At 37.6% G+C, this 24732-nt stretch overlaps 1 protein-coding gene across 1 annotated transcript in view; it reads right to left on the bottom strand.

Annotated features, from left to right (window-relative positions):
* The window catches only part of cemip (cell migration inducing hyaluronidase 1), a 293578-nt gene that overhangs the window by 53951 nt on the left and 214895 nt on the right, over nucleotides 1-24732 (bottom strand). Inside the window, exons 14-16 of the mRNA XM_057839754.1 lie at nucleotides 22131-22336; nucleotides 15513-15582; nucleotides 5397-5525 (exon numbers count right to left, since the gene is read on the bottom strand). Of these exons, the coding sequence (XP_057695737.1) occupies nucleotides 5397-5525; nucleotides 15513-15582; nucleotides 22131-22336 (405 nt within the window). The remainder of the gene's footprint in view (nucleotides 1-5396; nucleotides 5526-15512; nucleotides 15583-22130; nucleotides 22337-24732) is intronic.

Raw genomic sequence — 24732 nt, 5'->3', positions numbered from 1 at the left:
GACGCGAGAAAAGTCAGAGCAATGGAGAAAGAAGAGTGTTTGTTGTGACGCTGTAGCAAACGCAAAGCTAGGCTACATGGCTCCAATATTTCCTGACTGTAGCCAATAGCCTACAATCTACGCCTAGATATCACATGCATATAGAACTACATGCGAAATGACGGACTCGGAGGCGTTAGTAAACAGCTGCCATTTTAAAGCAGGAGACTGCTCAGAAAGGCTCTGTTGTAGTGAACCTTCCGAGCGAACCTAAGTAACTTTTTATCTAAAATACTCCTAAATCGGAAAATCTAGACTTGAATCATTCTTTAAATGATGAAACAGTTTTAAAACTTTCGCATGTCAAAAGTAGACAGAAGGGAACTAATGCAAAAACGGGAACAATTTTAACAATTTTCACGGTTGAGTCACAACATTAAATGACTTTAAAACACAGGAAAGGTTACTATGTTTTTTTTTTTTTTTTTAATGAAAAAACATGAAAGATAACACCAGTACTTTGCTAAGTAACTAATTACTCTTACATTCAGGTAACAGTTACTAACTCAATTACTTTTTGGGAGAAGTAATTTGCAACTGTAATTAATTACACTTTAAAAGTAAGAATAACAACTCTGGTCATAAAGATGAAGTCTGCAGAGTGAAAAGTGACAAAAGCACAGATTTTATTCTACAAATTTGTTGCCGAACACAATTTGCCCGCAACTTTTGCTGATCACTTCTCTGAATTAGCAAAAGAAATGTTCCCTGACTTAAAGACTGCATCAGTAAGTTAATTTTATCAATTGATCTTTTTGTTTTATAATTGGACACACTAATAAACTACCTTCAAGTCTAACTGAATTGCCAGCTGAAGTGCAGCCAGCAAAAAACATGATAGAAATTGCCAAATGTGCTACATACAATTATAACAAAAGTCACCGTTAAATTTTAGTAATCATGATGTAGCTGAAGATATTGATTGTTCTTTGATTGCACCAGGTAATATGTTACAATATTACCAATCAATTCATATTATTTTAAAAATGTTTTGAGTTTTATTTTTGGGATTTTTGCTCACTGTTCTTGTTATCATTTTGACGCCACGGGTGAGATCTTGCATGGAGCCCCAGATCGAGGGAGATTATCAGTGGTCTTGTATGTCTTCTATTATCTAATAATAATTGCTCCCACAGTTGATTTCTTTACACCAAGCGAAGAGTGAAGAGTTAGAGAAAACGTTTGGCCTCCGTTATTGCCAACAAAGGGTACATAACAAAGTATTGAGATGAACTTTTGGTAATGACCAAATACTTATTTTCCACCATGATTTGCAAATAAATTCTTTCAAAATCAAACAATGTGATTTTCTGTTTTTTTCCCCCACATTCTGTCTCTCATGGTTGAGGTTTACCCATGTTGACAAGCAGCCTACAGGTCTCTCTAATCTTTTCAAGTAGGAGAACTTGCACAATTGGTGGTTGACTAAATACTTGTTCACCCCACTGTATCTGTACTTCTTATTACATTACTTTTCCAAATTGTCGTCTGAGTTACACGTTACTTTTGTTTTTTTTTCTTTCTCATTGTAAATCGATAGTTTGGTTTTCACGCCTCCAGTGCAATCGGTAAGCCATTGGCAACTATACCGTAATTGTGCATTAGAGGCAGCAACACGAGTACAAGCAAGATTAGGCAAGTGAACAAGATATAACAGCTGACTGCACTTTTTTTTTTTTTTTGCTTTAACCAAGAATCAAGACTGTTTTACATCCATATCTAGAAAGAATTCAGGGATTTAAGCATTTATTCACAAAAATTTTTACCAGAAAAGCTCTGTTTACATATGGAGGCCGCCAAATTCACTGATCGTATATCGACATACTGTATATGCGTAAAATAAACGTTAACTGCACATTTTCTTTGCTTTTAACCAAGAATTGAGACTGTTTTACATTGATATCAATTTGGCGGCCGTAAAATAAATGCTAACTGTACGTTTTTTTTTTCTTGCTTTTAACCAAGAATCGAGGGTGTTTTATGTCCATATCTATAAAGAATTCAGGGATTTAAGCATTTATTCAAAAACATTTTCAACAAAAAAAAGGTCTTTGTGATTCCACTCGGTCAGCTTTGACGGCCACGCCAGCAACGCAGGCCCCCTATTTATCGGCCCCGCGCCCCGTAAACATCATTATGAAGTCTATGGTTATTGATACGCTCATGCCAAGAATCAAGATATCGTTTTAAAAAGATGTCAATGTTTTGGACAAAAAAAAAAAAAAAAAAAAAAAAAAGAAGCAACAAATTGCTACCGAAATCTTCCACCATAATCGTGTCTCAGTTAAAACTATGGCTGCCATAGATAGCGCTCGACGCCCAATCTATTAAAACTGCGAAGAGCCCAAAAACATTCGTTCATTCGAAACCAGAGCATTCACAGGCACTCTCTCCAATTTTCGGGGTATTTACAGGTCACTTTCTGTTCATTTTAGGGGATTTACAGGTCACTTCCTGTTGATTTTGAGTCACTGTCCATTCAGTCCCGGGTCACTTCCTGTTCTGTAACACAAAATCAACAAGAAGTGACCCATAAAACACCCCAAAATCAAGAGGAAGTGACTTAAAATCAACAGGTAATGACCTGTAATGGCCCAAAATGACCTCGTCGCCTGGCATTGGCTGCCACTGACGGCCATAGAAGTGGGAGGGGCCCGTTTGAAGTGGGAGGGGTTCATTCGCCACCACCCTCCCAGTTCAAATGGATTTGACGACTACTAGAGATAAACTTACAGCAGAATGATGAAGATAGCTTGTTTTTCTGTTTGTTAGTTGTTTTGTAGAATATCCTAGAATGATTTCCTGACTAATGCATCGATAATTGTATGGCCATATTGTGAGATCATCATTATCTTTGTATCGCATATCGTATCGTGAGGTACCAAGAGGTATGATTACGCCCAAAGGGGAAGGGGATGTCCTGCACTTCAATATTTTTTGATCCTGGTTGCACTACAATTTCCGGCTACCAATCTTACATATTGCTTCTTTAACCAATTTACGTGATCTTTAAGAAGCTTTGTAACCGGTTTGTGAATTGAATTGTGAATTAATGAACTCTATTAAAATTTATGAATATACTGTACGTATGTTATACTTGTTGTTGTGGTGATGTACGGATTAGAGACAGTGTCAGTGAAGTGAAGAAAAGAAGCGGAGCAGGTGGCAGAAATGAAAATACTGAGGTTCTTTCTAGGAGTGACAACGTTGGGTGAGATCAAATATGATTTTATCAAAGGAACAGTCAAGGTGAGATGTTTTGGGGAGAAAGTTAGAGTGAGCAGATTTGGATGGTTTGGATACATCCAAAAGAAAGACCATAAGCATATTGGTAAATGGGTGTTGAGGAGTGAGCTACCAGGCAGGAGAGGAAGAAGATGGAGGGAGGCGGTGATGGAAAACATGCGGTCACTTGGTGTTAGAGAGGAAGAAAACGTATAACACACTGTGGTGAACCCTATCGGGACAAGCACAAATGAAAAGTAAACTGCACATTATTGAAAAGATTGAATGTTGGATCATAGACTTCATGATGATATTGACGGGTCAGATTCGACCTTCAGTGTGTCACGCCTTCAAGTAGGGGGCCATCCCACAATCCGCTTCAGTTATTCACAGTCGGTCGCAGCGACACATGCAGCGATCCAACGCCGGATTTATGTTGAAAAAGTATGAAAGCTGTACCACATACAAACAGGAAGGATTGTCTCAGGAGTGATTTGTTCGAGGATTCAAGGTAATTCTTATATTTTTCGTACAATGCGTGCATTTTGAAACATTGTGAAAAAAAAAATCAATGGGAGAAATTAGCCGCTACAGCATTGGCATTATATAATATTTATGTAAAATAAATGGTACCTGCACTGTTTTTTTGCTTTTAACCAAGAAACGAGACTCTTATGTCCATATCTGTAAAGATTTCAGGGATTTAGGCATTTATTCACAAGAATTTTCACCGGAAAACGCTCTTTGTTTACGTATGGCGGCCGCTAATTTTCTTACTGACTAGTTTCATAGTTTGAAATATTTATGTAAAATAAATGCTAACTGCACGTTATTTTTTTTGCTTTTAACCAAGAATCGAGACTGTTTTACATCCATATCTATAAGGAATTCAGGCATTTAAGCATTTATTTACAAGAACTGTCATCTGAAAAGCTGCTTAAATAAGGCGGCCGCCACATTGACTGACAAAATAGCATTGTACTTTGACATATTGACGTAAAATAAATGGTACCTGCACTGTTTTTTTGCTTTTAACCAACAATCGAGACTCTTTTACGTCCATATCTATGAAGAATTCAGGGATTTATGCATATATTTACAAGAATTTTCAACGGAAAAAGCTCTTTGTTTACATATGGTGGCCGCTAATTTCCTTACTGACTAGCCTCATAGTTTGAAATATTTACGTCAAATAAATGCTACCTGCACGTTTTTTTCTGCTTTTAACCAAGAATCGAGATAGTTTTACATCCATATCTATAAGGAATTCAGGGATTTAAGCATCTATTCACAACAATTTTCACCGGAAAAGCTCTGTTTACATTTGGCGGCAGTAAAATAAATGCTAACTGCACGTTATTTTTTTTGCTTTTAACCAAGAATCGAGACTGTTTTACATCCATATCTATAAGGAATTCAGGCATTTAAGCATTTATTTACAAGAACTGTCATCTGAAAAGCTGCTTAAATAAGGCGGCCGCCACATTGACTGACAAACTAGCATTGTACTTTGACATATTGACGTAAAATAAATGGTACCTGCACTGTTTTTTTGCTTTTAACCAACAATCGAGACTCTTTTACGTCAATATCTATGAAGAATTCAGGGATTTATGCATATATTTACAAGAATTTTCAACGGAAAAAGCTCTTTGTTTACATATGGTGGCCGCTAATTTCCTTACTGACTAGCCTCATAGTTTGAAATATTTACGTCAAATAAATGCTACCTGCACGTTTTTTTCTGCTTTTAACCAAGAATCGAGATAGTTTTACATCCATATCTATAAGGAATTCAGGGATTTAAGCATCTATTCACAACAATTTTCACCGGAAAAGCTCTGTTTACATTTGGCGGCAGTAAAATAAATGCTAACTGCACGTTTTTTTTTCTTGCTTTTAACCAAGAATCGAGGGTGTTTTATGTCCATATCTATAAAGAATTCAGGTATTTAAGCATTTATTCACAAGAATTTTTATCGAAAAAAGCTGTTTGTCTGTGATTCCACTCGGTCAGCTTTGACGGCCACGCCAACAATGCAGGCCCCCTATTATTCGGCCTAATGTCCCATCAATATCATTATGAAGTCTATGGTTGAATGAACTTGATCATTTGATATTTTCAGTCTTACCCTGTAGTTGGAATGAGCTCTGTTGTTGATGAACTGACCCATAGGCGTAAGTTCTGTTTTTCCAGGTGAGTACAGCCCCTCAGATGGTCCAGTGGGTACATGGTGGAAGATAAACCAGAATCCTGTTTCCTATAAGGTGAAAAAATAGCAGCACATCAGAAATCTTCAACATGTATTACATGCAGTTCAGGGGAGGAGGGTGGGTGTCTTGGGGCACCTTACAGCTCGCATTTTTCAATTGTGAGTCTTCTCCCCGTTGGTGAGGATAACAGGACCTCACCTTCATTTTTGAAAATTAACATCATAATTAAGACTTTAATATAGGCCTGTGTTTATGTCTGTTATCGGCTTGTTTTTTGGGGAATTTGTTTTTAATCTGACTAGTCAGATTGCCATAATTTTCGGACTATAAGCCGCTACTTTTGTCCTTCATTTTGAATCCTGCGGCTTATAGTCCAATGCGGCTTATTTGTCAATTTATTTGGGTTAATAGAAACACATCCCTCCTAGCATGCATTGCAGCGCTAGGGATGTAAATTACAATCAAAATTCATTTTCTGTGCTAATTATTTATTTAGTTACTGTTCCAGTTTCATTAATTGCTTGTTATGGTATTTGGTATTTAACACTTTATTTGACAGCGGCATCATAAGACTGTTATAAGACCGTCATAATCATGACATGACACTATCATGGGCATTACTGAATGCTTACGACAGATGTCATAAAGTATCATCCGGCAAATTAAGTTACAAAATACATTTATTTCCAGGATCTTTTACATCCATTCAAAAGTGAGATAGTTTACTGGATGAATCTGAATGACATCTGTTATAAGCATTCATTAATGCTCATGACAGTGTCATATCAATTATAATTGTCTCATGACAATCTTATGGCTCTACTGTCAAATAAAGTGTTAACTGAATAAAAAATTAGCACAGAACATTACATATTACATATCTGTAGCATATCTGTGGCTGTCACTCAAGGAGGAAGCCTCTTCTGAAGACGGTACCCAAGAAAGCCCACCCGTCTCATCAGACCATAGGACATGGTTCCAGTAATCCATGTGCTTTGTTGACATGTACTTAGCAAACTGTTTGTGGGCTTTCTTGGCTTCTCCTACATAGTAACCTGTGCTATGTTTGGAAGTCATTTAATGATGTGAATCAACCGTTAAAGTTGTTAAAATTGCTCCCGTTATTTCAATAGTTCCCTCTGTCTACTTTTGACAAGTTTTAAAACAGTTTCATCATTTAAAGATACATTCAAGTCAAGATTTTGCCCATTTAGGAGTAGTTTAGATAAAAACTTACTTAAGTTTGCTAGGAAGGTTCTCTACAACACAGCCTTCCTGAGAAGTCCACTGCTTTAAAGTGATCCTCTAGTTTTAAGACAAGTAATTCTTAAAAGATACATCTTAGTATAAGTTATAATAATTTGACATTAAATCCCTCTTAATGTTTTCGTTTTAATAAAATTTGTAAAATTATTTTAACTGATTGTTCGCCATGGTTGTTGACGTCGCAGTGCTGTGACGTCACAAATCCCGCTGCCAGACTTCAGCGTGTCATTCATTAGCAACATCTCGTCAGTTCGTCCCTTCCAATTTGAACCAGAGCGGAAAAGTGAAGAGCAGGACAGCACTGTCAGTCGTTCACAAGACGAGCAGCAAAGGCGAAATGCAGAGCAAGAAATACCTGATGAGGCAAGAGTTGGGCTAAACTTCTGGTGTACTTGCGGCAAGTGCATCTCGATGACAACGGAGCGAGAGAGCGTATGTTGTCGAGAACTCAGGTTTTTGTCAGCAGATCTTCAAGGTGAGTTATTGCGTCATCAAACTCATTCCAATATAATTGTGTAGATTGTTAGCATCCAGAGCTGTCGTATGCTTTACATACAGTACAGGCCAAAACACATTGGCATTCGTTCCTTTTTATTTTCTTGACCATTGACATTATAAACTCTCACTGAAGGCAATAAAACTATGAATGTGTGGTGAGCTAGGGAAGGATGCGGAGTATCAAACCACGGAGCTAATCCGCGTTGTTTTATTGACATTTAGGCTGCAAGAAATAGCAATGTCTGTCTGGCATGCGACCCGGTAACAGTTATTTCCAGCTGTTCCCTTCACAAAGTACCCCCCCCCCCCCACCACCACCACACAACGTGCCAACATAATTTCCGCCGGTGAATTCTGTTATAACTTGCTACAAATGCACACGTGTGTATTGTGTACTTAGAAAAAAGGTGAAATAACTAAAAACGTGTGATATTCTAGTATCTTCAAAGTAGCCACCCTTTTCTCTGATTACTGTTTGGCACTCTTGCCATTCTCGCGATGAGCTTTCAGAGGGAGTCCCCTAAAATGGATTTTGACTTCACATGTATGCCATTCCGGCGATGAGAATTTATTGCTTTATCAATGGGGTTGGGACATTTGTGTTGCATTGAATGAATTGCATTGGACGTGCTTTGATCAGTTTGAGTGGCAGCATCACTCATATTAGCTGAATACTGAACACACACTGCCTGATGAACTGACAGTAGAGGTGAATTATTAGCTTCCTCTGTGACTAGCGGTACGCCCAAAGGTTCGCCTCCCGCTGTAGCGACAGGAGCGGCTTGGGTGCTTAAGAGGGCGGCCAGAGTGTCTCGTCCGTCTCGCTTCATTGCGCGCCTTTCACTCGATATCCGAGCAGGCTGAGGCTTCTTGTGTGGGAAAATAGTTGGAACAGCATTTGGTTTTAGTCTGCGCTTATATCTAGCCGCTCCGGTGAGATCTTTCATTAGTTGTCATCTACTAAAATCCTCAAACGCGGTAGGAGAAAAATGGCGACAACAAAGCCTTGGTTGTTTGGGAAGATTTGCTTGTCTACAGGCATTTTCCCAAACCTTTCTCCTCTTCTTGTCAACAGGAAATTTGTGGAGACTCGCATCACTCTCCTTGTTTCCATTTGACTCGAAATTGCATCCATAAGCAGCACATCGTGGCATTTTACTTCGCGAGTTAAGCCAGCAATACACAGTTGTTGTATACACGCTACACGATTGGAAAAATATCATCTACGTCATCACCCCCGCGCCCGCAGAACATGGCACCAACTATCGGTCAAAATATGCACTAAATATTATAAAATATTTCCATTGATTTAACATTTTATGTGTTTCTAACGACATATTTTAATACAAGAGAACAATTGTGATTTATTAGAGCCTACATGTCTTTAAAATCGAGGATCACTTTAAGATGGCGGCACTTTATTAACACCGGCAAGTCTATCATTTTGCACCTAGGTCTCTTTACATGTGCTAACACTGCCGTGTCTGTCATTTAGCATCTAGTTCTATCTGGCGCAAAACACTCAGGTGACTTGAAGTTGAGCTCTTAGACCCCCAATTTGGCCCAATTTCAAAATTGTCCTATATGCATGTGTGATACATCATTGGAAAGCTTTCTAGGGGAAGAAAAATTTTGAACAGGAGGGAATTTAAAAAAAAATAATAAATAAACCGCAAAACCCTAACTGGAGGTGAGAGCACGCAAGAGTATAAGGAAAGACACCATGATTTTAATGAGATATTATCACATACTTACCTCTTTTCGTTCTAAAAACTCCATGTAGTATGTATCACCGAGTGCCAAGACACAGCTGTGAATGGGCACAGCCGGATATTTGGGGGATTTTATCGGTGAAACATGATAATATAACAAGGGTCACGATGCAGAGATCACAGACATCAAGGAGTAGTCGAGATTTTCATTTTCATATATTTACCCTTTTAAACTTTTTTTTTTTTTTTTCAATTTTTCTTTGTTTGGATCGATTATTATCATTTAAAACATTGGAGAAAATGCAACAGTAATTAAAAAAAAGAATACAATTAAGCAATAGTTATGAGGTAGCTATCCGTGACTTTTTACAGACGCCAATTTTTTCATTGTGACGTAAATTTTTAAAAATTTTCAAATATGCGCGTGAATAATTTTAAAGTTGTTTTTTTTAATGAAATATTAACATAAATTAATGATTCTAAGCTAAAAATGAAAGACATTTTGAATGATAAATATAATTAATTACCTTCGTTTTATGGCTGGGTTAAAACAAAAGTGGTTGCACAACGTCTGTAAACGGGGGTTTCCAGGGTAAATCGGAAAAATTAAAAACAGTTCGGGGAATTAATGCATCATGAATATGCTATGGCAGCATATAGACATATTGTTCTATCAAACACAACAGTTGTTTTGGCTTAAAATACAGCAGTTTCTTTTAAAGAGGAGTGCAAGAGCAGAAACTGCTTTTTCAGTCCTGTCTGTGTCTTCTGCCAAACACATCTTGACACTGCTCATGTTCAATCAACTGTTTAAGCTCAGTTGTTGTTGATAGCGTTTAAAAGCTTAGGTTTAAAGACAAAAGGATAGTCTCTCAGGTGTTATTCACATGTTCTGTTCGAAAAATGATTTTGACCAGTGCGTAATTTGTAAATCATAAGGTGCCAGAACGCACAGTACATATGACAGCGCAGGGATGACGAGACGAGCACAGGTCCCGGAACATAAGCAGAAAATGGTGCTGAAACAACACGCAAATGCCCACTTGCCATGCTGTGGGACTTACAAGCCTCAATTTCAGATGATATCCGTGGTATCAATGTTATGACAACAATTTACAATTATTTAGGCTATACTCTGCACAGCACAGGCAATTGCCTACATAACCACAGGTGGGACTTACAGTACACAGTCAGCAATTAGTTTCTCAACAGGTCTAACTTGTAAAACATAAAAACCAAAAAATCTGGGATTACAATAATTAACACAAATCTCCCATTATTATTATAATAGCGGGTGGGTTTGAGGAAGCGCTCTGATTGGTCAGTTGCTGTGTATAAATCTCGATAAAACATGGCTAGATGATTAATACATGGCTAGGGCCTCATCACCAAATGTATCACTGCGCTGTTATATTCGTGCCTTGAGTCTGTGGTTTACAAACATATTTATCCTAGCATACTGTATTTATGAACACACTTTATGCTGATTTGAATGTGGTGGTCCGTTATATAATCGCAATTGTACACTTGATGCTGTTGTTTGTCATTGGTGGTACTCGAGTACAGCATACGCAGTACCACGAATGACGTTAAACAACAGCATCAAGTGTACTATTGCTTAAAAGATTGGCACGGCAGCCTTTGAAGTATTCTTACCATATTTAGTTGTCCAAAACATTCCACACCGCTAGCGTGTCTGGATTTTCCTCCCCCTCTCTGTTTCAGGTTTTACTGCATGTGTCAGTGGCAGTTCTGTGTCCTTTGGCCACCCAAGACCCCACGTACGGGACTGGATTGAATTTAGCCGGTGGAGGTCCAACAAGATTTAGGAAGACTAAATATGATATGGTGGATGTGAGCAGAGATGCACGGATGGGGGTGCAAATGAAGTTCATTTGAGAAAATCCGCGCTCACATTCAGCACTTGCAATGGGAATACTGTTAACAGCCACATGTAACCCCATCAGCTCATCAGGCATGTCGTTTCCGTCTGAAGCTCTGTGCTTTCTGTAGGCCACAGCGACTCAACCGCCGTCTCTCCATACAGCACTTCTGCATCTCCGGGCTAATACTGTGCGTAAAGCACCTTCAACTCCTCAATAAACGTGTTATATCCAGTAATATCTGGAAACCGACCTCCTAGAGATTGTGATTGTGATTTGTTGGTCCAGTTTTTTAGTGCATCAACAAATCTTCGACTCTTTCAAATGACGTTCAATTTTTTAAAAAAACATGCAATTTTTGGGATTTGTTCTGAAAATGAATTTATGCATATTATTACTTTGTTTTATACTGTAATGTCCGTAACTATTGTTGCAAGTGATGCCTTGGACCCGACAGGCTCTGTGTGCACATGCGCTGGCGGCAAGAGAAGAAAGCGCGCGCTGTAATGAGTGTGTGTGTGTGTGTGTGTGTGTGCGCGCGTGTGTGTGTGTGTGTGGGGGGGGGGGGCGACGTACAAGGCAGTGGATGTGTTTGTGCGCTTGGAAATAAACACCACGAGTTAAAAAGTGATCCTGAGCAGTTGTGATTTCCATACGCCACTCCAAGAGTCAAACAAGGGAGGTAACACTATGCACGGTCCCTTTAACCCTTTAATGCCAACAATATGAAGCAATTATCAGAGAATCCCAAAATTTGAAGAATACAGTCCTAATGAAACCTTTTTTTCAAATTTGTCAATCTCTAAAATCAAAATGAATATGTGTAATAAGCGCTCAGATATCGATAACCCTTGCTAAATCCTGTTTGTTTTTCTCATCGAACCTGCAGATGCATGTGTTGACTTGCATCTATCATTTTTTTCCCCAAAAGAAATGTCAAAATTCTGAATTAGTCTCAAAATCATGAAATTTTAGGTGCATCAAATGTGATACATTTGGCAATATATTAAGAGACGCTATGACTGGAGAGCTGTGAGGTAGTCGGAAGCGAGGGGGAGACGGGCAAGAAGCTAAAGTTAGCGGTCAAATCTGGCGGTAGTCCGCTGTTATTTTGTTTTTTGTTGTCTTATTGTTGCCACAATAAAGTGGAGAAAGCCATCAACGACTCCTCTCCTTCTTTCCCCCCATTCGGGGCTATTACAATACATTTTTTAAAAAGTTTTTTATACTATGATTATTATTTTCTATACACGAGAGGTGCCGGATCTGCCAAAATACGTAAGTCCTGTAACACAGGGAGGCCAAAATCAAGAGATGCTGAAACTTGTTCCGCCATGGTCCCGCTCAAATTAACCCCTGAGTTTGACCCATTATGAAATACCTCGTAGAATTCTTGTTCATTTCATTCATTTTTGTTGTTTGATTAATTGCTTTACAACTTTTATGCACAACATTTTAACGGCTAGGTCTTAATTTTAAAGGGGAAGTTCAGAATTTTTGAGGCTTAGGCTTAATCTTGGGGTTTGTGGGGATTTAATTAGTCGTTGGAGTTGATTTGAACAAATTCTGTGCAGTCCGTTATTTGTTAGTTTAAGGGCTTCGGAGTGGCTAAGCTAGTGCGAGTCAATGGTGGTTGAAATCAACTCCATCAATAAAGTAACACCCCCCCGCTAACTCAAAGATTAAGCCTTTTGTGAAAAATTCAATTACATGCGATGACATCTTTCTGTTGTCATTTTTGTTGAGCCAGCAAAAAGAGAAAAATTGGTAAAAAGTAACTGATAAGTTACTTTTAAAGCAACTTAGTTACTTTGATATAAAGTAATCAGTAAAGTAACTACATTACTTTTTTGAGGTGCTATCAGTAATCAGTATTTAAATTACTTTAAGTAATCCGTGACAACACCGGCCGTTAGTAATGCTGTTATACTCTAAAGCTGTAATTAACAACACTAATAACTTATTCCATTAATTCTTTCCACAGCCCGAAAACCTACACTAAATCCTTAATAAATACTGTTGTTACTATTGCAAATAGCAACTACATAGAGCAAAACAAATATATCATGAATAAAAATCGGGAATAATAGTATGATAATAATAATAATAATAGTAATAATACCTGCAATAATGTAATAAATCGGGTTCAAATGTGGCAGTTGTATTTTGTGTGGTGTTCCTGAACGCACCGCGGGGCTGACGGCAGAGTGAGAGCGTGCAGTTGTGATATTACTTTCACTTTTAACGTCCTTTGTTTGCTGGTAGTTGGCGTGTTGTGTTGCACAAGTCCTGAAAAAAATGATTCAAAACCTGACGAAGCTGGCGATGTCTAAGGCAATGGTTGTCACCTTTACTTATAGGGACTGGTCGGAGGAATATTGTCAAGCAGTTCACGGCCGTGCACCCCACATTCATATGTTTCCATTAGTAAGCCTCTCCTTTTTTCTTTTTTGAGCACCGGCTTTAACATTCTTGGAACCCATGTTGATTTCTCTCACAAGAAAATCCACCGTGTGTGCGTCTTGAGGGAAAACAATGAAATTGCGACGCTGTCAGAAATCGTCATATTTCCAGCATTTCGTCGGATGTAGAAACAAATGGCGAGTCCAATTTTACGTCGGATATCGAAAAGATCGTGTGTGTTGAATAAGCCAGCGTGATCGTAGGACGTACCACTGCATGCTCATGTGTGAGATCATGTTACCGTATTGTTACGTCTGATTGGTATAATGGAGTCATGTGATTATTGTCGCGACATCTCATTGTTGAAACTGCTACAGCCAGTGTGCTGAAAAAATAAAGTAAAATCTAATTTACAGAATAAAGACGAAAGATGCGCGTGTAGCCCAAAGTAGCAGAGTAAGACTAGAGTTTCTTCTTCACACATTCATACTCTATTAAAAATAAATAAGTATGGCATGGTAAAACTACTCTTAGAAGTACATTTTTCTCAAAAAGTCACTCAAGTAAATGTAACTGAATAAATGTAACACATTATTACTAAGCTTGAGAACGATAAACCGATACGACCGGATATCCGGTTTTCCAGGTGAGAGATACAGATGTATCGATTATAAAGTTACCATTCGACAGTAATTAGCCATTAAATACTCAGTGAACCGATAGTAGAGATAGAATTCGGCTATCGCGAGCACAAGAATCGGCTTCTAATGCCTAGTTCAATGCATTGCTTAATATGATAATTTAGCTTTTACTTCACATGCTACGCTTGTGTCTTTCAGTGAATGACACAAGTGCGCGTCATTCGCCACACAGCGCACACTTAGATCGAGACCGCACGCATGATATAATATGGACAAGCACTACTCACAGTCGTGGTTGCCACAAGTTACTTCCCATGCATTTATGCAGAACCGCTACTAGTCGCCATCATTACCTGATCGTCACGGGCGTGTCATAACAACGCGAGAGCTAACGAAACCACTGTAACGCACGCAGCGTCGCGTTTTCTTTACAGCCCAAAACGAAAACGAAACTAGTAGTGGCAACGAAGCAACATGCTAAAACAATGGACAGTGTGATCACCGACGGCAGCGACGTGCTGTGATTGATTTTCAACGCACCCAGGAAAACAAAAGTCGGACTTTTAAGTGATGAAAGCAGCCAGATCTGTTCGCATGGGACAGAGCTTGTGTGAAGTGTGGAGCGGTACAGAAATCGTGAGTTTTAACCCTGAAAAATAACCCACTACAATGCTGGAAAGGGCGGCATATTGTTTCCACGAAACGCAGTCTGCTTAAATATGAACATGTGGATTAGTTGATCTTCCTCAAGAAAAATTTGCCCTTCAAAAAAGATATGGACAGTGATGAGCAATAAAAAATGAGGAAGCACGGGCATAAGTGAATGACTTTGCTGTGTATTAGGTTAAAGTAATGATTATTGACCTGTCTAAAATGCTATGTTTTTATTCCCCCAATTATACCAGTCGTAAAGCATAATTTATTATTTATTTATGATAACACTAGCAGGTTTAATTTTTTTTCAAGAGCTGCTGCATATAATTAATATTTTTTGTTTGTAAGATGTTTACATTGAAAGTTTGCACTTAAATTACTTACCTCTTGTGTTAAAAACACCAGGAAATACAGTAATTGAATTACTGCACTTTATTGTTGTCTGTGACTGGAGTTTTATTGTATTATCAGTCCCATCCAACAAAATGACGGTCATATAGTAAGCCTTATTTATTTTCTCATAAAAAATAAAACATAACATTGGTATCAAATTTTGTAAATTTTGCTATTAAAAAATATGGTCTTTTTTATATTTTTAAAATACTGTACGAACACACACAACAAATGTTTACTATCGTATCGTTTTCACTCTGTATCGAACCGTATCGTTCTTAAACTGTATCGAATCGTATCGAATCGCTGGGCCTTAAAAATGTATCGTTTTCACTCTGTATCGAACCGTATCGTTCTTAAACTGTATCGAATCGTATTGAATCGCTGGGCCTTAAAAATGTATCGTTTTTTAATCGAATCGTAACCTGTGTATCTAGATACATATCGAATCGGCTTCATGCCAGAGATTCCCAACCCTAGTTATTACCCACCTCTTCCAGTCTACATAGTAAAGATTCTGACCTGCATTTCTCATGAGGGGGAGAGAAAAGCTGAGTGAGCTAAAAGTGAAAATAAAAACTCACCTCTGAGCCTGCAGCTGCACAGTTGATAAGGTTGTTATTTGGGTTGGCAATCCAGAAAGTGGAAGTTGCACTAAAAAAAAAAAAAAGTGGTGGAGAGGAAATAGTGAAATGTTTTGAAGTCAGCACTCGTGAAAATGTTAGTTTGCAACATCCGTTTTCCTCATTTGTAAAAATAGGCTACATGACAATGTTTATGTCCAGAAAAAAAGGAAGAGGAAAATCTACTGTATAAAAAATAGGCAGTCGCTTCTTTCAAGCAAGATTTTGAAATAACTGACAGACACTTACAATGGTATGAAAAAGTATCTAAACCTTTTGGAATTTCTCACATTTCTGCATAAAATCACCATCAAATGTGATCTGATCTTTGTCAAAATCACACAGGTGAATAAACTGTCTGCTTTAACTAAAATCACCCAAACATATATAGGTTTTCATATATTAATGAGGATAGTATGCAAACAGTGACAGAAGAGGAGGAAATGAGTAACTGAACCATCACATTTAATATTTGGTGCCCCCCCCTTTGGCAGCAATAACTTCAACCAGACATTTTCTGTAGCTGCAGGTCAGTCTGGTACATCGATCAAGACTTATCTTGGCCCATTCTTCTCTACAAAACTGCTGTAGTTCAGTCAGATTCCTGGGATGTCTGGCGTGAATCGCTGTCTTTAGGTCATGCCACAGCATTTCAATGGGGTTCAAGTCTGGACTTTGTCGTGGCCCCTCCCGGACATGTATTTCGTTCTTCTGAAACCATTCTGAAGATGATTTACTTCTCTGTTTTCGACCATTGTCTTGTTGCAGCATCCATCGTTTTTTTTAGCTTCAACTGTCTTACAGACGGCCTCAGGTTTTCCTTTAAAACATCCTGATAAACTTTTGAATTCATTATTCCATTAATGATTTCAAGTTGTCCAGGCCCTGAGGAAGCAAAAACGCCTAAATCATGATGCTCCCTCCACCAGGCTTCAGGGTGGGGATGAGGCGTTGATGTTGGTGAGCTGTTCCATTTTTCCTTCACACATGACGTTGTGCGTTACTCCCAAACATTTCAACTTTGGTTTCATCAGTCCACAAAATATTTGTCAAAACCTCTGTTGAGTGTCCAAATGCCTCTTTGCGAACATTAAACGAGCAAGAATGTTTTTTTTAGACAGCAATGACTTCCTCCGTGGAGTCCTCCGATGAACACCATTCTTGACTATAGTTTTCATATAGTTGAAGTGTGCACAGAGATATTGGACTGTGCCAGTGATTTCTCTAAATCTTTAGCAGACACTCTAGGGTTCTTTTTTAACTCTCTGAGTATTCTGTGCTGAACTCTTTGCATCATCTTTGGTGGACGGTCACTCCTTGGGAGAGAAGCAACATTGCCAAACTCTCTTCATTTGTAGACAATTTCTCCGACTGTCGACTGAGATGGTTTTGTATCCTTTCCCAGCTTTATACAAATCAACAATCCTTTATTGCAGGTCTTATGACAGCTCTTTTGACCGAGCCATGATGCACATCAGACAATGCTTCTCATCAAGACAATTCTTACCAGGTGTGTTTTGTAGTGAGCAGGGCATTAGTGATTGGGCACACACCTGACTTAAATTGTTTGGTAAAAAATTGGTTTCAATTGCTCTATACCTAAACTCTAAACCTATAAATGTATGGGTTGTTTTCGTTAAAACAGACACTTTCTTTTCATCTGTGTGAGTTTGACAAAGATCAGATCACATTTGATGGGGATTTTATCCAGAAATGTGAGAAATTCCAAAACGTTCAGATAGATTTTCATACCATTGTACTTGCACTGATTCATCAGTAAATGTAAGTCAGATTAACAAAAATCAGTCACACTTAAAACAGAAAAAAATGACAAACAGAACAATGTAACAAGGGTATAAAAATGGCAAGGGGAAAACAAAAACTAATTTTGTTTGCAGATGTTGTACCTCTCTAACCAAGTACCACTCAAATAGTGTAAATGTAATAAAATGGGAGAATGTCAAGTCCAGATAACGTCAGAGAGAAGCTTGGTAAAATCCTTCTTTTACTTTAATGCTGCAAAAGGTGAATGACTGTGTATTAAGTGAATTCCAGTGCCATTAAAAATCCAAAACCTTTGCTTAAGCTCTGCATTTTAAGGCATAGGCGGTTTAACAAGATAAAGTCACGTCGCCTGGATTAAGCTACTTTATATTCAATGCCGTCTCCGAAAGCTTTGTGACGTTATTCGGAGAAAAATGCAAATCTCTCTGAGAAAATGCACAGCTTTTTACAGTGCCTTTTGAAATATGGTTTTATTTCAATTCCATAATATTATGATTTATGCTCGAGGTTGAACCCGTGATACATCTTCGGTATCGTTTCTCTTTAAAAATTTTGGTTTGAGAATCTGCATACCTGTCAAGTTGTACGGTTCCGGCGTAATCTGTACAAGTGAGCACTGATTTTTAAATGTGTACATCGTACGTTCAAAATCTGTACGTTTTTCATGCATTTCATTTTTTTCTCCGTTCGTATTTTGTAATCATTTCCATTTACGGGTTACTACGTTGGTTGAATGACGTGAGAAAAGTCAGAGACACGGAGAGAGAAGAGCAGAAGTGGGAAAGAGGGAGTTGTGACGCCGTTGCAAACGAGATGCTAGGCTAAGTGGCTCCAATAATACCTGACTGTAGCCGACAGCCTACAAACTACGCCCACATAATGCTACGCTAGATATCACATGTATAAAAACTAGATTCGAAATGATACACTTGCCGGCGTTGGTAAACAGTCGCCATCTTAAAGCAGTAGACATCTCAGAAAGTCTCTGTTGTAATGAATCTTCCTAGAGAACCTAAGTAACTTTTTATCGAAAATACTCCGAAATTGGCCAAATCTTGACTTGAATCTATCTTTAAATGATGAAACAGTTTTAAAACTTTCACATGTTGAAAGTAGACAGAAGGGAACTAATGCATAAACGGGAGCAATTTTAACAACTTCAACAGTTGATTCACAACATTAAATGACTTCCAAACATAGCAAAGGTTACTATGTTTTTTTTTGTTTGTTTTATTTATTTATTTATTTTAGAAAAAATGGAAAGAAAGAAAAAACATGAAACGTAACACCAGTTACTTTGCCAAGTAACTAATTACTCTTACATTCAGGTAACAGAGTTACTAACTCAATTACTTTTTGGGAGAAGTAATTTGTAACTGTAATTAATTACTTTTTTAAAGTAAGATTAACAACACTGGTCATAAAGATGCAGTCTGCAGAACGAAAAGTGACGAAAGTAGCTATTTTATTCTGCCAATTTGCTGCCGAATTTAATTTGCCTGCAACTATTGCTGATCGCTTCTCAGGATTAGCAAAAGAAATGTTCCCTGACTCAAAGATTGCATCGAAAGTTAATTTTATCAATTGACCTTTTTAATTTATAATTGGACACACTAACAAACTACCTCCAAGTCAAACTGAATTGCCAGCTGAAGTGCCATGAAGTGCAGACATCAAAAGACATGATAGAAATTGCCAAAAGATCTACATACAATTATAACAAAAGTCACTGTTAAATTTTAGTAATAATGAACTAGCTGAAGATATTGATTGTTCTTTGATTGCACCAGGTTATATGTGACAATATTACCAATAAATTCATATTATTTTAAAAATTGAGTTTTATTTTCTTTTCATATTGCATGCTATATAAAACGTTGTAAGATTAGTCACCAATTTGTAAGGGCATACGTCACTATTTGTAAGGTTGCCATCGGCCTTGGGTTGACAGGTATAAATCTGCATGAATAAAAGCAAGAAAACACGGCAAAATAGTTCTAGAAATGTGTTGCTTATTCAGTATGTAAAGGTCAATTTTCTAATCACTGCATATACTACATCGTACAGTATACAGTTGTTCAGTGGATATTCCGTTTGACCATTGTACCTGACAACAACAGTATACTGACAGTGCTTCAAGTTTTATCAACGCCTTTTACATGTACAATTCACAAGCGTTTTAGACATTTAGACATTTCTGTTGGTATTTTGATAAAGAGGGTAAAATGTGAACACAAATAAACCCAATCACCTGCAGCACTATAGCATAAAAATCTCTTAGCGTTTGTCTACAGCATTTCCTGCTCAAGTTTGCTCCTGGCTCCGGTGCAAATGTTTAGGCTCATATTCTATTTAACTATTAGTAGTTTGCATTAGTGCTGCAAGGATTAATCGATTAATACGAGTAATTCAATTAGAGAAAAGCTTCAAATCCAATTTTGCCGCTTCAAGGATTTGTTTGATTAGAGTGGCGTTGTAATGGTTTGGTTTGAACGTGTTTGCATTTAGTTTCATTGACTTGGGTACACTGCCCTCTAGTGGCATCATTAAATACTGTATGACATAACTCATTTAACATGGCTAAATCCAGCTGCTCCCTGTTAAGACCAACGTAAGGTATGTTTTTGTTTAAGCTAATATGTGTGTTTATAGATTCATTATTTAGTTTAGAGGTATATTTAGCAGTTATTTTTATTTTTGGTGGGAATATAACGAGCATTGTAAAAAAAAGTAATAATAATAATAATAATAATAATAATAATAATGTTGCATTTTATAGCATTTAAGCTTGAGCGGATTTTTGCTATTCAAGTTAGCCAATTCATAGACTTCATAATGGTATTGACGGGTCTAGCCTTCAAGTAAACCCTAAACCCTAACCCACATCAAAAAGGAGCTATTCACAAACACGCACGCAGCGATCTAATGCCGGATTTCTGTTGAAAAAGTAAGAAAGCTGTACCGCATACAAACAGGAAGGATTGGAATGATTTGTTAGAGGATTCAAGGTAATTATATTATTATATTTTTCGTACCATACATACATTTTAAACGTTGTTAAAAAAATCAATTGGTGAAATTAGCCGCTACTGCATTGGCATCATAGTTCTCAATATTTACGTAAAATAAATGCTAACTGCATGTTTTTTTTTTCTTTTAACCAAGAATTGGGACTGTTTTACACCCATGTCTAAAAAGGATTCGGGGATTTAAGCATTTATGCACAAGAATTTTCACCGGAAAAGCTCTGTTTACATAAGGCGGCCACTAGCTACATTTACTAACATACTATCATTGTACTTCGACATAGTTACGTAGAATAAATGCTAACGGCATGTTTTTTTTTGTTTTGCTTTTAACCAAGAATCGAGACCTTTTTTACGTCCATATCTATAAAGAATTCGGGGATTTAAGCATTTATTCACAACAATTTTCAACGGAAAACGCTCTTTGTCTATGATTCCACTCGGTCAGCTTTGACGGCCTCCCCAACAATGGAGGCCCCCTATTTATCAGCCCAGCGGCCCGTGTCCCGTCAATACATTATGAAGTCTATGGCCAATTGTTCTTTTGTTGTACTTACTCATTTATTTATTTATTTATTTATTTATTATACTGTTTGAGGCTATGCTCAGGTATTTTAATTTATTTTTAAAAGCATTTATTGCTATTGTTTGAAGAAACACTCAGGAATTTGATTTTGTAATTGCATTAATTGCAAGCATAAACACTTGTTTGTTTTACGTATCTAAACTGTATTATGCAGCGCAATAAATGTTCGTAAACTGATTATTTGATTATTGGAACTAACTGATCAATAGATAAATCGATTACTCAAATAATAGCCCTAGTCTGAATTCAATAGGATTATTTCATCAGAACCAACTGATGGCTGATTGAGGCACACGGATAAAAAAGGTGGCACAGATAATAGTTTTCTGTTGGTAAGTATACAGTTAGTCCCTGGCCTACGACAGACTCGACTTACGTGATTTCAACTTTATGACGCGGGAGTCTTGTCCGCCATTTTGTCTCCAGTAGTTGTTTTTTTTTTGTCTGTCATGTCACATAAGCAGCACTTTATTATACCTCACAGTATCCGAGTTTTTACTTTACTTTATTATTACGACTTCCTCTGTCCTCACTAAACATGAAGTTGTTCAGCTTTACAGACAGCAAACAAGGCAAGTGTGTTCTTTGAAGCTTTTTGCTTCCTTCACTTTTAAAACTCGTAAAGCTACAACACTCATAAGTACACTCATCTTCAAAACGACACACATTTTTACAATAAAACACTTGACACAAAACAATTGGTGTTCAACGTCCATCTTGTCTGATCAATGTGTAAATTTGGAAGATGAAATTATCCTAATTTGCCTAACAAAAGTCTGTTAGTTTAAATGCTAATGCATTACAATTCTCATTGCAAATCGCTCGCACATAACTCCACACACCGTAGCTCTGAACTTAATTACAAATACATATACAAACATATATTAGCTGAAACAACTTACAGCCTTATGTGGGCCAAATCAGAGTGCAGCTATCCTTTAACCATATCAGACATCTGAGTCTGCTAAATCATACAAGGCGACAGTCCAGCCAGACCCAACGGGCAGTATCCTCCATCATTAAACACAATACTTTTGGACTTTTTGGATAGTTATTTTGGGGTACTTGAAGGGTTAATTCCGATTTACGCTAAAATTCGGGTTACATTGCCAGCAAAGCAACGGAACTCGTTCATAACCAGTGGACTACCTGTACTGACCACCGTTCCAGCCATTGTCTTACCTGCAGTCTTGCCGTGGGTTGGCTACATATCCTGGGTACGCTCCGTCTGTGATGTCGCGGCACATTTTACTGTCCCTGTCTGAAGGGAGGAGAGTGCCAGCTCGGACCATGAGGCCCAAACAGTGATCAAATGTATTTCTCTCCTCTGGCCCGTCCTCTGTAAAGAAACAATGGCCCAGCGTGTCATAGCCCACTACGTCTTTTACCTGAAAAGAAAAACATTGCATTTTAGTAGTTACAAATATATTTTTTCGAAGTATTATTTTAAAAAATGGTTGTGCAGTCTCGATTCTTGATTAAAAGCAAAAAAAAAAAAAAAAAAAAACGTGCAGTTAGCATTTATTTCATGTAAATGTTGCAAACTACGAGGCTAGTCTGTAAGGAAAGTAGCGGCTGCCACATGTAAACAGAGCTTTTCCAGTGAAAATTCTTGTGAATAAATGCTTAAATCCCTGAAGTCATTATAGATATGGTCATAAAACATTCTCAATTCTGGTTAAAAGCAACAAAAAAAAAAAAGCATACGGGTAGCATTTATTTTATGTAAATATTGTGAACTATGAGGCTAGTCTGTAAGGAAATTAGCGGCCGCTTGAGGTGTGCATCGGCACTGCCCTCACGATTCGATTATGATTCGGAGGGCCACGATTCGATTCGATTCAGAGGGCCACGATTTGATTTGGTTCGATTCGGCAATGCATCGCGATGCATTAAAGCCTGGGATGTATTAAAATTCTAAAGCAAAGCATATTTTTCGTGAATCATGAGGCAACACAAGCGGTCAGACATTAAACAACTGGTTGAAGTCAAATGAAAATACTTTCAGATATATACTCAATTTGGACATTTAGGGATGTATGTAGTTTCTATGGGGCGTACTCACTTTTGTTGCCGGGGGTTTAGATATTTTTGGCTATATTTTGAGTTATTTTTAGGGGAAAATAAATGAACTCTATTATATAAGCTGCACACAGACTGTTTTTCATTGTGTCAAAGTGTCATTTTGTCAGTTTTCTCCCATTAAAAGATATACTTGAATACTGTATCTGCAGAAATGCGAGGGGTGTACTCACTTTGTGATACACTGTACTTTTTACTTTTACTTAAGTAGATTTGTCAAGAAGAAACACTACTCTTAGTTTGCTACTTTGGACCACACTAAAGGCATGACTCAAAAATACTAATCAAATGTAATAATGTAGCAAAAGACCACACAAAAGCTTGCTGTCGCAAGTCCTATGATCACGTCGCCTTGTTCAATCACGTGGCGTCTGTAAAGCTACGTGGAAAATAAATGATTTTACATAAAGTGCTGCCATGAACCTTACTCAAAAGTGCAGATTTCAACCTCTCTCTGAGTTTTACTCGGCACTGATACACCACGGAAAACTGGAGATGATCATTTTAATTCCATGGTAGAATACATGTTTTCCCCACTGTGGGATAAGACGGGTGATGGAGAGGTGAAGGAGGAAGGAACTTCGTGGTGGTGTAGTTTGTGGAGTCAGCAAATTGTACAAAAGTAAATACGTATTTCTCATATAAAGCACTCTGAGTTGTATGCAAGAAGTGATTTAATAATAATTCAATTAGAGGTTTGATAGATTTATTGAAATAAAGAGCCCACACAACAAATTGGGCAAAATTCATAAAATGACAAGCCAAATATTTACTAATTAAGAATTAAAAGGTATTACAATTTATTTCGGTGTTTGGTTTTCGGTTAGTAATTTTCATTTTGGCGCATCCTAAGTAAATATACATTTTGGATATAACCAAAGCTGTGCTTTTTGCAAGCATCTGTGATACGTATAAACCTTAGACCAGTGGTTCTTAACCTGGGTTCAATCGAATCCCAGGGGTTCGGCGAGTCAGTCTAAGAGACTAGTCTGAGGGAAGTTTAAGACACTCAGGGCTCTATTTTTGGACGCAGACTAAATCTATGGAAAGTGTAGTTTAAGATCAGGATTTGGACTGGTTACTCCCCAATATACAGGCTTTATTCTGGTTCTTTCAGCTGCTAGTCATCTATCTGATGGGAGGAGAAGCTGGTTTGCTCAGTGGAAGTTTGACTCTCACTTGGTATGAGGAAGTACAACTGACCTACGGGTAACGTACACTGCGTTGACAAAAAAAACCCCCACACATTTTACAGGTTACATTTTGAACAATATAAGATATATTTCTCCAAATTTGAATGAAAAATTCTAAGATAGGCACATTGGGCCAGTCTTGGTTTAGTGGTCTGATTATGCTTCAGACATAAAGATAAAAACATGAATTTTGACCTGTTTAAAAACATGCTGTTTAAATTAGAAGAAATTTGAATAGAAATTCACTTAGGTTTTAGCTGGCTAGCTCCGATATATCGATTCTGAAGTTAAAAAAAAAAAAAGAATTTTCTAATAGCGTACCGCACTAATGCTATTTTTGGACCATGACGTTGCCGTCGTAACGCTGAGGTGGATTATTATAGACACGCCCTCGCATACGAACCATGTTATTTCTGCTTGTTTTCTCCGGTAATCTTTCAAAAAACAACGTGTCGATCAAACACTGCTGCTATGGAACTTGTAAAAACGACTCGAGACATTACGACATA

The sequence above is a fragment of the Corythoichthys intestinalis genome, chromosome 1 (genome assembly GCF_030265065.1).
Source record: "Corythoichthys intestinalis isolate RoL2023-P3 chromosome 1, ASM3026506v1, whole genome shotgun sequence".
Classification (NCBI taxonomy): domain Eukaryota; kingdom Metazoa; phylum Chordata; class Actinopteri; order Syngnathiformes; family Syngnathidae; genus Corythoichthys; species Corythoichthys intestinalis.
Note: the sequence above shows the minus strand (reverse complement) of the source record. Positions and strands in the feature narration are given on the sequence as shown.